General features: G+C 59.5%; 1 protein-coding gene across 1 annotated transcript; it reads right to left on the bottom strand.

The window, feature by feature from the left end:
* Nucleotides 1-9,363: 9,363 nt before the first annotated feature.
* IDO2 (indoleamine 2,3-dioxygenase 2) lies at nt 9,364-16,528 on the bottom strand. Its single transcript, XM_042801509.1, is given in 11 exon segments — nt 9,364-9,734; nt 10,363-10,511; nt 12,330-12,381; nt 12,858-12,975; nt 13,166-13,265; nt 13,735-13,749; nt 14,122-14,240; nt 14,442-14,638; nt 14,924-15,014; nt 16,356-16,388; nt 16,391-16,528. Coding segments are annotated over 11 exon segments (1,377 nt in total). The 5' UTR covers nt 16,523-16,528.
* Nucleotides 16,529-16,582: the final 54 nt, after the last annotated feature.

Genomic DNA, 16,582 nt, shown 5'->3' with positions numbered 1-16,582 from the left:
CACTTGCCAGCATCGCCCCCAGAGCTCCAGGGTCTCGTCCCAGCCAGCCAACACGCCCGGCCCCGGCATCGCCGCCTGCACGCCGCAGCAACGGCCCCGAGATGCTCTCGCAGGCGCTGTGTTTGGCCAGCATGTAGGTAAACACCAAGTCTCTCGTTCAGCAAATTAATTGGGAAGAAAAAAGGACTAATAGCCTTGCTAACCACTTCTGGCCCCGCAGGGATCGTGTCCTGACTCGCCCCGTCTGCTCGTGGGGCATCCCACTGTGAGCCAGCGCTGCCCTGCCTCTCTGCAGTGAAAGAGTTTCCTTGGGGAGCTCTTCTCCCCCCAGGGCCATGGGGCGCCTCTCTGTTGAGGAAATGTCTTTGATCAGTAGAAATTAAACCAGATAAATAGTTTCCATTTGTGTCAGGATATAAATGGCTCAAGCCAGGCGTGATTGATTGTTGAAAAATATTGGAGCAACCCTGGTGCCGTTTCAAGAAGGCTTCCTACTGTTCTTGCGTACAGTAAACATAGAATATATTTAGCAGCGGAACCCAGCATGAGACAGCCTCTTACTGCAATAATAGCAGTGCCTTGTCTTTTTTTCCTTTCTTTTCTTTTCTTTTTTTTTTTTTTTTTGTTTAAGGAGTTGGTTTGACAGAGCTCTTGGGAAGCAGGGTATGGATTGCCGCCTGGGCTCTCCGTGCCTGCCCGGAACGCCGCTGCCTTTGTTTGCCCTTGTTTACCCGGTCTAGCAACCGCGGGCCGCAGTGACTAACTTTGCAAACAGGCGTTGGGGCGGCCGCGGCGCTTCCTCCGCACGGCACCGGCGACATGGCACCGCGCAGGAGCGGGACCCATCGTGCCCAGCCGCCCGCCCTCTCCCCCCGCGCCAGAGCGAACCTGCCCCCGGGGAGGCACCTCCGCACCACTGCCCAGCGGGGCCGCACGGCCAACGCGGCACAGCTCTCCTCCTGAGGAAAGGTCTGCAGAGATGGGGTCTGCCCCTCGAGTCCTAAAACCCAGCAGAGCTGGAGTAAGAGGCGAGCTAAAGGATGTTGGTTTATTGCAAATCTTTGTGCCAGACACTCCAGCCAGCACCGACTGTCCTAGATATGTTCTCTTGGTATTATACATGCAAATAATGGCCATGATTTATTTATTGGAAAAACCCATATTTCATAATAATACACTTTCTTCGTGGTATTTATTATTCAAATTACTCTAGCACATCGTCATAAACCAGGAACCCGCTGTGCTCGTCTCTGAGTAAATACATTTTATGAACAGGAAAGTGATTTCTGCCGTGCCCCAGAAACCCATAAAACCCTGGCCGCCAACTGAGACACTTGAGTTGCTAGCGCAGAGCTCGGTGCAGGGCTGCGGGCGATGGGGGCCGCCGCAGCAGTGTGCAGTTACGGCGATGGTCATAATCCTGAAAGGAGGTCAGAGACCTTTGTCAAGACTTACCCGGCTTGATTCCAAGCTGTGCTTTCCCCACGCAAAACTATTTTTATTCTAATGCTAATGTTTCGATCTCTGATTCCTTTTATTTCCAAACAGAATTAAGAGTGCAATGGTTTATAAATGCTGGCTGTACATCGGGGACTTTGGGGCTTGAAATAAAGCCCTTTCCCAAAGGTCCCTCTGGGTATCCTTCCATCTGGTGACTCGCTTTACACTGATGCTGTTTCCCAGCACTGACTGTCTGTGGGAAGACTTGACCAGCATTTCTCTGACACCAGCCACGCTGTCCTTCGAGGTTCCCGGCAGTCAGAAACGGGAGGTGCCGGGAGCTGCACTGAGGGAGCGTGTGGCCACGTGTGACAGCCCCAGACACACGTCCCGTGTTGCTTCGCCCCAGCGCCGCTGCAGCACCGGCCCCAGCATCCGCACCGGCCCGGCATCCGCACCAGCCCCCGCATCCGCACCGGCCCGGCATCCGCACCGGCCCGGCATCCGCACCGGCCCCGCATCCGCACCGGCCCCGGCATCCGCACCGGCCCGGCATCCGCACCGGCCCCGGCATCCGCACCGGCCCGGCATCCGCACCGGCCCCGGCATCCACACCGGCCCGGCATCCGCACCAGCCCGGCATCCGCACCGGCCCCGGCATCCGCACCGGCCCGGCATCCGCACCGGCCCGGCATCCGCACCGGCCCGGCATCCGCACCAGCCCGGCATCCGCACCGGCCCCGGCATCCGCACCTGCCCGGCATCCGCACCGGCCCGGCATCCGCACCGGCCCGGCATCCGCACCGGCCCCGGCATCCGCACCGGCCCGGCATCCGCACCGGCCCGGCATCCGCACCTGCCCGGCATCCGCACCAGCCCGGCATCCGCACCGGCCCCGGCATCCGCACCGGCCCCAGCATCCGCACCGGCCCCGGCATCCGCACCGGCCCCAGCATCCGCACCGGCCCCGGCATCCGCACCGGCCCGGCATCCGCACCGGCCCCGGCATCCGCACCGGCCTGGCATCCGCACCGGCCCCGGCATCCGCACCGGCCCCGGCATCCGCACCGGCCCGGCATCCGCACCTGCCCGGCATCCGCACCGGCCCGGCATCCGCACCGGCCCCGGCATCCGCACCGGCCCGGCATCCGCACCGGCCCGGCATCCGCACCTGCCCGGCATCCGCACCGGCCCCGGCATCCGCACCGGCCCCGGCATCCGCACCGGCCCCGGCGGGCCAGCAAAGGGAGCAAAGCGTTAGGATCCAGCTGCAGGAGGGGACGGAGAGTGCGAGCGCAGCCTGTGCAGGCGAGGGCAGCAGGGCAGGACAGGGATCCTCATGCCGGTAGCAGACGGCGTTGAGACGTTTGCCTGCCTGGTCTAAAGCTAAACCACAGAAGAAACGCAGAGATTTACTGAAGGTCACACAGGGAGCATAAACAGGCCCGTTCCTTCCCTGACAGAGGGCTCCTCCGAGGCTTGCGGTGGCAGGTCCCCGGGACACCTGGGCAAAGAGCTGACGAAAGTGCATGACGTAGCTGGTAGAACAGGATGACGCAAACCGCGGAACCAAAACAATGTTGGCAAGACATCTGGGGAGGCCTCGGGGCGCTGCGTCCGGCTGTCCCCAGCACAGCGGTGCCGGTGGCCCGGGGCTGGGACAGCCCCGTGTGCATCGTCCCCGCAGTGATGGCTTTTCAATCTGTTCCTAACTCCCCTGCCATATTAGGCATAATTTAGCAGCTTCTCTCTCCTCTTCCTTCTGTGCCATAATTAGCACTTTTTGGCTTGAACCGTGTCCTTTGATCATATCTGGACCGCTGTCACTCCTGCCAAGGTGAGTAATTCCCCAGGCAGAGAAAAAGCCCTCTGCATTCCTTGTGCTCTTACCAGGTCGAGTGTTCAGAGGGATACAGTGCTCAGGGCATGCACCCGATGCAGCGCCAGGTCTCAGGCAAGCAGCAGCACCAGAAAGAAGGTGAAGGCAATTATTTTCTGTGCCCTCCCAAGGGGAAATTGCAAAGGAAACTCAGTTGTTATTAGTAAATTGCTTTGAGAACTGTGGCCAAGCTGTGCAGGAATGGAGAGCCCGACTAGACCAGTACTTGTCCGAGGAGCTGCTGTCACAGCGGGTACGTGCCCATCACACACGCGCCGCAGCGTGTTTGTTGTTGCAGGCAGGGCTGCAGGTGTGACAGCTTTGGGGGCTCACTGCTTTTCCCGGGTGCGATCTGGGATGTGACCACCCGGAGCCCCGCAGCCTCCCAGGGTACTCGCCTCCAGCCCTGCAAGCTAAGCAGGAGTTGGGGGGGGTTGCTCTGAGATAAGCTTGCCAGCGGATAGAGAAAGATGGGAATGAAAAATGAGCAATCCTGGCACAGATGGGGAACGCGTGGAGAGAAATGGCAGACACGCTTCTGGCTGGAGCAGGTGGCGGTTGAGATGGGACCTTCAGGCTTGAAACAGCAGCCAGGGGATCCTGAGATGGGGCTGCAGACCTCCTGGGCACTTAAGGAAGGTTGATCATGGAACGTTTTATAGCTTATGAGGAGCTCGTAAGGCAGCCAGGACCCAGATAATGGGGGATTTTAATTACTTGGATATTGATGGACATAATAAGTGTGCAGCAAACCACAAAGGGAAACCTGTGGCTAGAGGGGAGAGTGAGATTGATCTATGCACAGCATGTTAAATAACTTAAATCGTTCAGAGCCTCTTCGAGCCCCAGTTCCAGGAGCAGAGCCAAGTATGATGAATAAGGTCAGGGTTGGGAAGTGTCTAGAATCCAAATGTTTGTATTCTTGTTCGATTTCAAATATTCCCGAGGACAAAAGCGGTAGCAGGAGTCACAGCAAAGCGCTTGGCTGAGTCTGCCCGGGGGCGGTGGGAGGCCCTGGGGAGGGGGGGAAGCGGCTGCGGGTGCCCAGAGGCATCTCAGGAACTTTTGCACAGTGGTGGAAGGTGACCTGGGTGAGACCCGGGCAAGGCGCCGAAGGAACCAAAGGCTACAGCGATGGAGGAGCAGGACGGAAAGTCTGAGCAAGCAGTGTGGGTGGGATGGGGGCCGCCGGGCTGGGCTCGGCACGGGGAGTGACGGCCGGTACGGGCAGGCTGGGGACCGCGCCGGGGAGGGGAAGGGCAGAGACGGGCAGTGTGGGGTGCTGAGTGCTGCTGGGGAGCCTGCAGCGAGGGGCCCTTCCTGGGGTGATGTTGTGAGACACCCCGTAACGTCCCCTGCGCCGCCCTCCCCGGGGCCAGGGAAGATTTTTGCTGCGAGGGGCAGCCCCAGGACCCTGCAGAACTTGCTGTTGATACCTCCCCTCACCCAGGGAAGGAGCCAGGGACTGTTTTCTGTGCACGCCCCGAGGCAGGGTGGTGGGCACCCGACAGACCTCGCTGCAGGGCACCCAGGCACCTTTCCTCCTTTTACCCTGTTAGTGCTCTATGCACGGGGCTTTAGGGAAGGGAAGCATTGTCCCCTTGGGCAGAGTAGGAAGGGAGGTCGTGGTAAGGTACCAGACAGGCCCTGGCTTGCTTGGGCTGCAGAAGAAAAGGCTGCAGCTCTTGGAGAGGTCGTTGTGGTGGTGCATCAGCAGCCGGGTGCAGCCCACCGGGCTGAGATTTGGTGACATCAAAGGTGTGACCAGGGGGGGACAACTCCTGCCTCCCCCCCGGGGTGTGCACTGGGCTTCCTCCTCCATTTCGTGGGTCAGATTCTTTGGAGGAAAATCTCCGCTTGATAAAGGGGGGTAACGAGGTGTCAAGAAGGGGGACACCCCCAGAACGGGGCTGGGAGTACCACGCGGGGGCTGTGGGGCGGCTCCGGAGCCGCAGAGTCGCAATGGAAATGTGTGCATCAGCGCTGCAGGGGCAGGGCCTCTGTTTGCAGTGATAAGAGAGTTTTCTGTGTGGGTGGTGCTAATTTGGGTCTGTAGCTGCTGTTCTGGTTGTGGCCGAGGGCTGTGACATCCCTCTCGGTTTTGCAGCAGCTCCCTTCTCGGTGCCTGTCCTGGCTGACCCAGCGGATGCTGCCGGGTTCAGGGAGGTGATGCAAAATCCCGTTTCATTCGTGTGGAGCCTGGGCAGAAATGAGCTAAACTCTGCCCGTCCCACTGCAGGCAGCAGCACAGGGCGTCTGGAGCGTCCCACGGGCTCTGGTTGTGCCACTGGGGCTCTGGGCTGTGACTGTGGCACAGCTCTCTTTACAAATTTCCTTTGCTCTTGGCATCACCCTGGGTGGCAGAAGGGCTGTGCCTCCCCCCGTGCCCGCCGAAACGAGCCCTTCAGGGCTGAGCTCGGCCCCGCAGACCCGTCTCGCAGTGCGGTCCCTGACAGCAGCACGCAAAATTAATGCCAAGCACCGTGTTATTCTCAAACGTATCGTGGCATTTTTTAGGCGCAGGCGTAAATTATTTAAATGCAGTCGTAATGCACCTGAGACCTTAGATGTCTGCATCTTGTGATCAATATTAGACAGCAGTGGTTTGGAAACAGAAAGAAATCAAAGCTCTTGTGAAGCAGCTGTCCCAGCCTGCCAGGAGGGAGGACGAGAAGGGTCTGTGCCTCACTGTGCCTCACTGGCTGGGTGCTGAGAGTGCGGCAGGATCTTTCCTGAATCTGACTTTTAAAGGCGCTGAATCTGATTAATGTGTGAGCTGTTGCTGGCTGTGTCTCTCGCAAAGCATTTGGTAAAGTGAACTCAAATGTGATGAGCCCTTGCTAGGTAGTTTGCTGACCTGGGAACACCGTGGTCTGTTTCTGTGCAGCTTTTTGGGCACCCTCCTCATCCCCCAAATGCTGAAGGTGAGTGTGCCCACCCGTGCAGGGTACCCCCTTGGCTCTCCAGAGCCCGCTGGCATCTCTCCTCTGGTTTCCCAGCTCCTTTTTCTCTTCCAGGGCAGCCCAAATCTGCCAGCCTTCCTCCTGAGCTGGAGCGTTGCTGTGATTCTGCCAGTCCGGGGCAGGGGCGGCGTGTGTGGAGAAGGGCCCTGGGGCTTTGCAAGGGTTTGCAGTGGGAAAAAAATGCCCCCTGGGGGCCCTTTGCCCCTTCCTGGCACCGGCATCGCTGCTGAGCCCCGTGGGTTCGGGCGCTTCACAGCGTGCGTGGAGCCCACGTGTCTCCCCTGCAGTGCCAGCCTGCACCAGCTCCCTGAAAGTCCTGGCTGTATTTTTCATTTAGCTGGAGTGACTTTTTTTTTCCCCCCTCTAAGTTTGCTGTTTTCCTGAAATGGTCTGAAATGTAATAGACCAAGACAATCATCAGAATGAAATATTTCCTACATAAAATATGCAGCAGCTATTCAGAAATGAAGATCAAGTGGAATGAGGGCTGCCAGGCAAAGATTTAAAGATGCTGACATGTTCCCATAGGTTGTTTACTGAAGATATCTTCTCCTAAGCCCCAGTTTTAAGACTGCCTTTCAAAAGAGGGCACAAAATAAAATTTAGCTAGGAGCTTTAATAATTCAAGCTGCTGTGTGCTGAGTTTTTTGTTGCCCTTATGGGAACGAAGCCTCATTTCAAAGGACCTTGACTTTCTTCTGATAGTGCAGGAGAAGTGGCACTGCCAGAGCTATTTTTGCACCAAGACACTGATTGGGTGTGAAACCTGTCTCTGGTGGCCGTGCCAGCAAAACCTGGGCAGGCAAAACATGGAGGCATATGGCCTGATTTCCCTAAAGATGCCAATTCCAAGGAATTTGGGAGTGCTCTCTTTCTGTAAAAGGGCATCTTGGGCACCTGGCACTGCAAAAAAAAGCTTTAACGCTGCTCTCAGTGCAAAGATCTGCCCACGCCCCCATGACGGTGGGGTGAGGCGAGGCCAGCTCAGCATCCCGGGGCCAGGGAGCGATGCGCGGGGGAGCAGCCGGGAGCTGTGCCGAGCTGTGGGGCTGTTCGCTGGTCTTGCTTCATCTGCTGCTGTGTCTGCACCGTAGGAGCCTGTGTATTAGGGCCTGGGCTGAACCTGGCATCAGGCTGGGTGTCGGTCTGCTGTAGATACCTGGTGAGGACCATGGGTTTGTCTGAGGTGTTTGTCCCTGCCGGCCCCTTGAGGAAACCGTTTGTCCCTGCATCCCCTGCCACAGCACGGTATTCCTCACTGCGACTTAAGAAAGTGAAGCCTTTGTGAGCCCAAGTGTTGCAGCTTTGCCCCTGTGACATCCCGAGCCTTTAATAAATCAGGAGCTGCAGTGAAGTTGGCAGTAGACAGTAAAGCCTTATGCCTTAATGCAGCATCTCCGAGTGAACACCAGCCTCCCTGCCACCCTGCACTTTCCCCACATGTTCTGCTCACTTCTCTCGTCCACTTCCCTCTCTTGGCTGGGTTTGAGTGACTTCAGCATCATTCCCATGACTGGAGCGTTGGTGCTTGTCAGCAGACTTCCCCTGTGAGTAATTGTGATCCCGCTGCAGACGCAGCAAGTGTGGGATCTCTGCCTGTTACTCAAACTGGGAGCAGGCATTTCATCAGACAAATCCATCTGTCTTGTACATAAACAAGTAATTGTGAAAGGCTGGGCAAGCAGGAGCCTGACTTTTAGACTGGGCTGCCTGCCGTTATCAGCCCAAGTATCGGGATTTGATGAGGATTGCTGCCTTGGTGGTTTGGGACCCACAGGGGCCTGGCAGCCCCCGGCATGTAAGGAACGTGTCCGGGTGTTTCACGGGCAGTGCCTGGGTGCCAAAGCCAGCGGGAAGCCCCGTCTTGCGGCCCGCAGCCACCAGCACTGGCCGCAGCCCTCCCAAATCCCGACCGGTGTTTTGTTTTACCTGCCCCCCGCTCCCCGTTCCTCCGCTGCCAGGGAGCCCGGCTGCGGCCGAGCCAAAAGCAGGTTTGTGCCGCCACCTCGCGATGGAGAAGCGCTGGGATGTCGCGATGGGCCACGGCCCGGCAGCACGGCTGGGTGTGGGGATCGCTGCTTTATTGGTCTGTATGACCCCCGCCCTGTCCAGCCGCGGCTGCAGCCCCCGCAGCGGGGGGGCAGCCCCCAGCCGGGGTGTCGTGGGGAGGGAGCCTGGTGGGCTTGGACGGGCACGGCACTTCCCGGTGCCATGGAAGGGTGCTGCACCCATCCTGGTGCCGTGGAATGGTGCTGTGCCCATCCTGGTGCTGTGGGAGGGTGCTGCGCCCATCTCGGTGCCGTGGGAGGGTGCTGTGCCCATCTCAGTGCCGTGGGAGGGTGCTGCGCCCATCTCGGTGCCGTGGGAGGGTGCTGCGCCCATCCTGGTGCCGTGGGAGGGTGCTGCACCCATCCTGGTGCCGTGGGAGGGTGCTGTGCCCATCCTGGTGCCGTGGGAGGGTGCTGTGCCCATCCCGGTGCCGTGGGAGGGTGCTGCACCCATCTCAGTGCCGTGGGAGGGTGCTGTGCCCATCCCGGTGCCGTGGGAGGGTGCTGCGCCCATCTCGGTGCCGTGGGAGGGTGCTGTGCCCATCCCGGTGCCGTGGGAGGGTGCTGCACCCATCTCAGTGCTGTGGGAGGGTGCTGTGCCCATCCTGGTGCCATGGAAGGGTGCTGTGCCCATCTCAGTGCCATGGAAGGGTGCTGTGCCCATCTCGGTGCCATGGGAGGGTGCTGCGCCCATCTCAGTGCTGTGGGAGGGTGCTGCACCCATCCTGGTGCTATAGAAGGGTGTTGTGCCCATCCTGGTGCCATGGGAGGGTGCTGTGCCCATCCCGGTGCCGTGGGAGGGTGCTGTGGTCACTGTGTGCCTTTTGGGGGCCCGCAGCAGCAGTGCTCTCCCCCCTCGACGACCCCGAGCGCGTTCCCGCGTCCCAGACGGGCGCGAGCGGGAGGGGGGCTGCTGAGAGGAGGTTTTGGGTGACGGCCGCTGCGGGTGGCTTCTGGCCCCCGCGCTGCGGACACGCACCGGGGCCGCTCAGCCTCCTGCCTCGAGCCGGGCCTCGCCAACCCCGGGGGCAGGTCAGGCCCTTAGCACCCCGGCCCTGGTCGTGTCCCGGACGCTCTTCAGGAAGCTGAAGATGTGGGACCCGCCGGTCCCTTTGGCCTCCAGCGCGGACGGGGGCTTCCCCGCGGAGGGGCCAGCCCCGTCGCCCGGCTCTGCCCGCCCGGCCTTGGCTTTGGCTGCTGCAGCAGCGATGTACTTGGTGACGATGGTGATGTGGTGGGACCTGAAATCTGCCAGCGCGGAGACGCAGCGGTTGAAAGCCGCGCAGAGCCGCGCGTCTCCGGAGGAGAGCACGTGCTGCTTCAGGGAGGGGGCACGGCGGATCTGCTCCACAAAGGCTCTGTGGGGCGGGGGCATGTAGTCCCTCATCCTGTGCAGGAAGGCGGCTGCAAGGCACCAACAAAGGAAGGAGTAAGTCGTGGGCGATGCTCTCAAAGAGCGGCCGCACTGCAGCGCTGGCGCTGGCGTGGTCTGCAGGGACCACGGTGCCGTTCTGCCTCAGTGCCTCCGATTAATTGAGAAAGAAATCCCATATTAGGTCAATGCTCCATTAGGGTTGGTCTTAACCCTAAAAGGCAGGTTTTAGCCCTTGCTCTCAGTCTGTTGATTTGGGGTTGTTTGGGTTTGGTTTTCTAGCTATTAGAGTGGTTTTGCTGATTTCTGATAAATATATTCTGTTGTGGGACAGACTGATGTGAAGCTATGTATACGGATGAGCTAAATTACTGGCAGGATGCTGGCGCGCTCTGCTCCCTCATCTCTGTACCCCTATATAACCTCAGTAAGAAGCGGACACGCGAAAAGCAAATCCTGTCCATCTGGGAATTTATAGAGGTGAGGAAGTGCCTGCCAGAGCCTCCTTTGTAGACTTCCTCCCTAATGAACTGGGCAGAGCCTCGTCCCAGCTGGGCTCTGTGAAGGGTTTGTGAGGGCGAGATGGGCGCGTGTCCTGCCAACTGGCAGAGCTGGGCACAGCCCTGGGAAAAAGGGAAGAAGGAGAAGTGTGTGACTTACTGCTCTCTTCACTATGGCAAATCCCCAGGAGCTCATCAAAAGCGTGAAGGACGGTGCTCTGGGCCGCGCTCCCTCCCGAGTATGCCATGGGCTCGTCACGCACACCTTCGTACACCAGCCCGTCCGGCATGGCAGGGTTATCTCTCCAGCTGAGCGGGAAGACAGAGCAGTCAGGCCGGGAGCGGCCACGGGGCAGCTGGTAACGGGGTGGGGGGGCTGCAAGAAGGGACCCTGGGCTGGCAAGATTGAGCAAAACCCTCCTGACCCTGCCCACCATCTCCTCCTCCTCCTCGCTCGGCCTTGCCAGCTGCCCTCAAACGCGAGATAAACTTGGCAATCAAACGCTGTGTCGAGGTGCGTGACAAGGCCAGGGGTGTAGGGAGAAATGCTCAGTTATCCTCCGCCTCGGAGCTCGGGATCGTTCCGTGGGCTGGCTGAGAGTTGGTGAGCACCGCCGGCTCCGCCGGGTCCTGGGCGGGCGGGTGCCGCGGGGGGGGTTGCACCTGCAGAGCTGCTTTGGGTGTGCAGGGGGGGACGGGGCGTTTGTCCGGGCAATAGTGGCACTTAACATGAATTCCTCGAAATGCCGGTGGCCGTTAGGAGAAGCCGGGCGGCCGCTGCGGCAGATAGAGTCACCCAAATGCTCTTCCAAGCCCTTGAAGTTTGTACCTGGGATTTTTTCCCCTGTTCTTGTTACTCTTGAGATGATGTCTTTAAAGACAGCGCAGGACAGCCTGTCTTTATTTATTTCAGCAGAGCACAAGCCTATAATGTGATTTCCTCCCTCTCGTAAAGCTGCTCGTCCTCAGCAAGCCCGGGAACCGGGCAATGTCGGTGCCTCCCCCCCTGTGCACCATTAACTCACAGCCCCTGTCATCTGGCTTTATGTGCCTGTTGTGCAAAAATGGATAAATGCTCGCTCACAAATGGAAAGAGGAGTTATAATTTGAGAGAGATAATGTGCCTGGCACAAAAACATCTCTTGACCTTCTGAAGAATGCACCACTTCATGAAGCTTTTGGTGCTGGCTGCTAAGGCTGTTTGAATGCTGGAACAGATTTTGCACAAACTGCGGAGAAAATAGATTCATTATCAAATACCATAATATTTTTAGCTCTCCCAGGGATGTATTTATAGTAACCTTTACTAGTGGGAAGTTCTTATAAGCAGAAGCAAATTTAAAAGGCATGTTTTTCCAGGCTGATGACCATCAAGGCAAGGTCAGCTTGGATAAAAAATGAGAGAAACCTAATCAGGATGCATGGAGCCTTTTGACTTAGGAATGCTGAGATATGCTGAAGAGAAATAAAAATAGAAACCCCCTGAGAAGCCCGGGAGCAGAGCAGTCGGGGATGCTCACAGCCCCGCAGGGAAGATGAGGACCTGCAGCGCTGGGCTCTCATGGCCATGTTTCTGCATTGCCCAATGGATTTTTTTCAGTATTTGGGCTGGGATTATTTCTTTTTTTTTTTTTTTTTTTTTTTTTTTTAATTAATGGAATTGTACTGGAGTAACAGCAAGAGGCTTGTTATAGATGCTTCCTTAACATGCAGAGGGAAGAGAGCCCGCTCAGCTTTGTGTGTGCAGTGTGCGAAGTAAAGAGAAATTAGTCTTCTGTCAAAACTGCTGGGGCCGGGAGCAGGAATGATTCATTTCTGCACAACTGTGGCTGTTGTGGCGCAGGGACCGTGCCGGGGCCAAGCTGGCGTGTGGGATGGAGAGGAGCGGGTGGGCAGGCAGAGCCCAGCCCTCGGCCCCGGCCCTTGCCCAGCGGCTCTGGGCAGACCACGCGCCTGGGAGCCCCCTCCCTGGAGAGTGACGGCACCGGGTCACCCCTGGGGCCACCAGACACAGAGCCAGTCCCCCCCGCGCCCTGTCTGGGCTGCCCCTTCCCAGCACATCCTCTGCCCCCCCGGCCCCGGGAGCTGCCGACACGGTGGCTTTGGAGGGGAAGGCGCTGCACTTACCCGGAGAGAAATATCCGGATCACAGCGTAAAACACTGCTGGATCCACGTAGTCTAGGAGGAAACCAGATTGTGGATGTTACTGCAGGCAAAAAGCAATTAGCTCCCTCTGCCTCGGCGTTTCCTGTGTGGCAGTGCTCCCCCGCCGCCCCAGCGAGGTGACCCGAATCTGTGCTGGGGGCCGGACCCGGCCGGAGGGGCCGGCGCGGTGCGGGGTGCTGGTGCCCCCTCCCTGGGGTGGGCTTCCCCCGCCCGGGCTCCTTGGGCACCGCGGTGTGCAGCACAGCATCGGTGCTCACAGCTCAGCCCAAAAACACCCCACGCTTCACCCCGGGCCCGATGGGGGGCTCAGACATCGCACACCATCCCGCGAGCACCGAGCTTCCCTGAATTCCACCCGCCTCCTCCTGCCCCATCCCACCAGAGCTGCTTTATGGGCCGAGCGCGTTTGCGCTAACGCAGACGGTGAGCTGAAGCGTGCCCAGCGACGTGGGGACAGGAGCTGCCCCCCCGCTGCAGGCTGCTCTTACCGTGCATCCGTTTCAAAGCCTTGCTCATGTCCCCGATGGCCGCCGCCAGCTCCCGCAGGGCCTGGTGCAGTGTCTCCTCGTCGAGCTGCAGGATGGCGCGAATGGCCTGAACGATGGCCTGCGAGGGTTGAGGCGGGAGAGCACCAAGTGTTGCGGAGGCTGGGATGGCTGTAGAGCGGCTCTGGATACCCGCTGCCCCCCACGCCAGCTCTGCCCGCTCCCCCAGCCCGCGAGCGGGGCGTCGAGTGCAGCCTGGGGGTGCCTGCGGGAGCTTCCCGGGTGAGCAAAGAGCCGTGGCGGTTCCCTACCTTAATCCCAGGCACAGCCGCCTTCTCCACCAGGAAGGTGACGAGGATGAAGCCTCGCAGGCTCTCTCCCCCCGGCAGCGAGATGATGGGGTCCAGGTTCCTGCAGAGGCAACCGGCGGAGCGGCCGAGCGTGCGGGGGTTAGGAGGGAGCTTGCTCAGGATTTCCCCGCACACCCCAGGACCCGCTGAGCCCTTGGAGCAAAACCCTCCCGGCTGCAGAGCCTCTGATCTGCACCCTGGGCAGAAACGAGCTGGAGCAGAGCAAAAGGGGAGAGGGGCTGCTCTGGTTTTGAGGGATCTGTGACCCTCACCATGCACTCGCTGGGCTAATGTCAGGCCCGTGATAGCCAGGCTCTGCGTGGACTAGAGCAGCCCAAGGGTCAGCCACGGTCACGGCACTTTGCCGTTGTTGCAGTGGCATTTGCATGCCAAAGGCTGAGCTGTTTTTGTTGTGCTTATATATCAAGAGGTAGGTTCAACCTAAGCAGAGCCCTGCAGTGTTGGAGTGCTAAGCCAATTCAAACAAAACTAATACTGCTAGAAAATAAATAAGCATCTTAAATACTTACTCAATTTCCAGAGGCCTGAGGGCATTTCAGTCATTGCCCACAAATGCACAAAAAAAGGAGAGAGAAAGAGAGATATTATAAACAGTTTCAGCAATGGACTGTGCTTGGTGGGAGACAAATGAGCTTGTTGGCCCGAGGAAAGCGCCGTCCCCTGAGGGGATGCTCCCAGAGGCACCCGGTTCCCCAATGGGTGCCTGCGTCTGCACCCCTGAGACAGTCCCCCTCCCTCCCCGCAGCGATGGTGGATTTTCAATGGGTTTTGGCAGAACAGGAGCAGTTTGGGGACCATTTGTCCCCGCTGTGCTGAACGGGACTTGCTCAGGCTCGTTGCTGTTGCCCCGACCGCGGGAAGAGCCGCGCTTGGTCTGCCTGTGTTTGCCCGTTTACCCGTTGGGGTTCTTCCTCCTCCAGTTGGCCAACACAAAGTCCGCGTGACTGAGGATGGGGGGGAGGCCGAGGGCCTCTGAGACCTCCCAGAAAGGGACAGCGAGATTTCGGGGCAGGACCTGAATGGCACAAAGCACAGGAGAAGACAGGGAGGCTGTCAGGTTGGTGAAAGGCACCCAACTACCAGCACCCGACCAGGCAGGAGGGGGTCACGCTCCTGCTGCAGCCTCAGGAAAGGGGCTTTGCTCCCGTGGGATGAGTCCCAGGGGAGCAGCATCAGACCCCAAGGAGCAGGCGAACCTGCTCCACGTTGCTTTTACCTTCACGGTGCCCTCCTCGCCCTCCTGCCAGAGGTAGCCCATCGTGATGAAGCTGAGCACCAGATGCGCCAAGTGCAGCTCCTCGTGCCCTCGGAGGTGCCGGGTGCTCAGCTGCGGCATCTGCCAGGGAGACCCTCGGGAGCAAGGGGCGCCGCAGGCGATGCCGAGGGCCCCCCGCAGTGGGGGGCTGCCCCGCCAGTCGGGGAGAGACCCTCCCCGTGCCTCTCCTTGCCCTTGCCCTCTCCCCGCGAGCCTCCATTCCCTCCCACCCCTGCAGGATTTGCTACTGGTTCACTGCCGTTGGTCTGTGAGCACGGACCGTAAACCGCGGGATTTTACTCAAAAAGGCGTCTGCGCGAGGCCTTGCTGCCGACACGGCTTTGCTGCTGGGTTGCTTTCCCATGCGTTTTTGCAGACGCTGCTCTGTCAGAGCGAGGTGTGAGCGAGCGCCAGAGCCCGGGAAGATAACGCGGGTACCTGGTGAACTTGTGAGCGGAGCTGATGGCTCGCGATCAGCTGGGGCAGGTCGTGGGCGATCGCCATCCAGGGACCGTAGGGCGCCGGCAGCTCTGTCTGGGTAGGGAGAGGCGAGAGGCTGTTCATGCACAGAGGCTGGCTGCGTCCCTTCTCTCCCTCGGCTCCTGAGCAGCTCAGGAGTGAGGCAGGAGGAGATGTGTCTGGGAGTTAAATCTGGCTATGTGGCTGTGCAAGAAGCCGGGACAGGCTCAGGGGAGAATGCAGCCCCCTCCCCTAAAGAGGAGGTTTCAGGGCTGTGCTGGGGCAGGGGGACCTACTGCTGCCATCATCCTTCACAAAACAGCGAGGGGTTGTGAGAAACGGGACCTGGAGCACTGCGGCGCGGGCAGGTGGCAGCTGGGGGGGGACAGGTCACAGCAAACGTGGCACTGCCAGGGCCAAGGCTGGGAAGAAGTCACGGGGTTAGAAGGGACGGGTCAGTTGAGAGAGCCGGGGTTTGCGGGGTGGAGGGGAACGCGCCCGTGGGTTGGGGTCCTGGGACAGCCAAAGCACCGGCTCAGCGCTGGGGGTGGGCCTGATTCTCGGGGAGTTGCTGCAAAGGCAGCTGGAGCCCGTCCATCCTGGGGTGGGGAGGGTAACCCCGAGCTGGGACACGGTGGGTGCTGGGGCAGGAGGGAGCAGGGGGCTCGGCTGTAAGCTCGGCCCTGAGTAAACTCCTGGGAGTCGTGACTGGCTGAGAGACAACCCGGAGTCTCCTGCTCCGGTCCCTGCTCTGGCTGTAACACAGAACAGGGAGAAAAGGGAATCAGGGGAGCGCTGGCAGCGGGGGGATGCACGGCGGGGCTGGAGCGGGGCTCTGACTCGGCGCTGGGCACCCCTGGGGAGGGTCGTGCTGGACACTGCCCAGCCGGGGGGGCCTGGGGGCCCCTGGCTATCCTGCTCCGTGGCGTTTGCAGATTCTCCTGGGGCTCTGGCAGGGCTGCGGGGAAGGGAGGGGAGCGGGCGCTGCCAGCCCATGCTCCCAGCACCCAGCCAGCCCTGCAGAGCGCAGCTAATGGTTTGTGTCTGGTTCCCCGTCTTGTAATACCAGCCTGCGTGATCGCGAATTAGTGGATGATAAACAAGTATCTGCCTGTCCCTGAGTGCTCCCAGTGCGAAGGGAGCCCAGTGATAAATGGCACTGCTTGCAGCACAGATCTGCAGTCTGACTGCTCTCCTCGTACTCCCTGAAATCTTGTAAAGCCAAGGCCAACGTGTGAATTGCAGAGCTCCTTCTCTCCTCCCATGGCGCTTGCTGCAGCCAGTTTCATCATTTTTAAAGCAAAGGGTTTGTCCTATGAAACTGTCTACATCAAAATAGCATGTGCCTTCCTCATTGCTTTTTATAAACTGTTATAGAGTAGCATTAAATTGAAACCCAACCAGAAAGCCGCTCACCAACCCCTCTATTTTTCTGCTCTCTGTCTCCTGTAGCATGCAGACGCGGTGGCACAGCCGTCTCCTACCAGAGGATGGGGAAGAAGGAAGCCGTACTCCTCGGAGAGCTGAAACCTTGTCAGTGCCAGAGGCAGCGGGGGCTCCTCCGTGCCGTCGCCGGCCTCCATCACCGGGCGCAGGGTCGGGACGTGCTCTGGGTGCCCCGCTCCCGGTATGTGCTGAGCCAG

The sequence above is a fragment of the Tyto alba genome, unplaced genomic scaffold (assembly GCF_018691265.1).
Source record: "Tyto alba isolate M040663 unplaced genomic scaffold, T.alba_DEE_v4.0 Super-Scaffold_34, whole genome shotgun sequence".
NCBI classification, from domain to species: domain Eukaryota; kingdom Metazoa; phylum Chordata; class Aves; order Strigiformes; family Tytonidae; genus Tyto; species Tyto alba.
The sequence above is the reverse complement of the archived record's forward strand: the minus strand, read 5'-3'. Positions and strand labels throughout refer to the sequence as shown.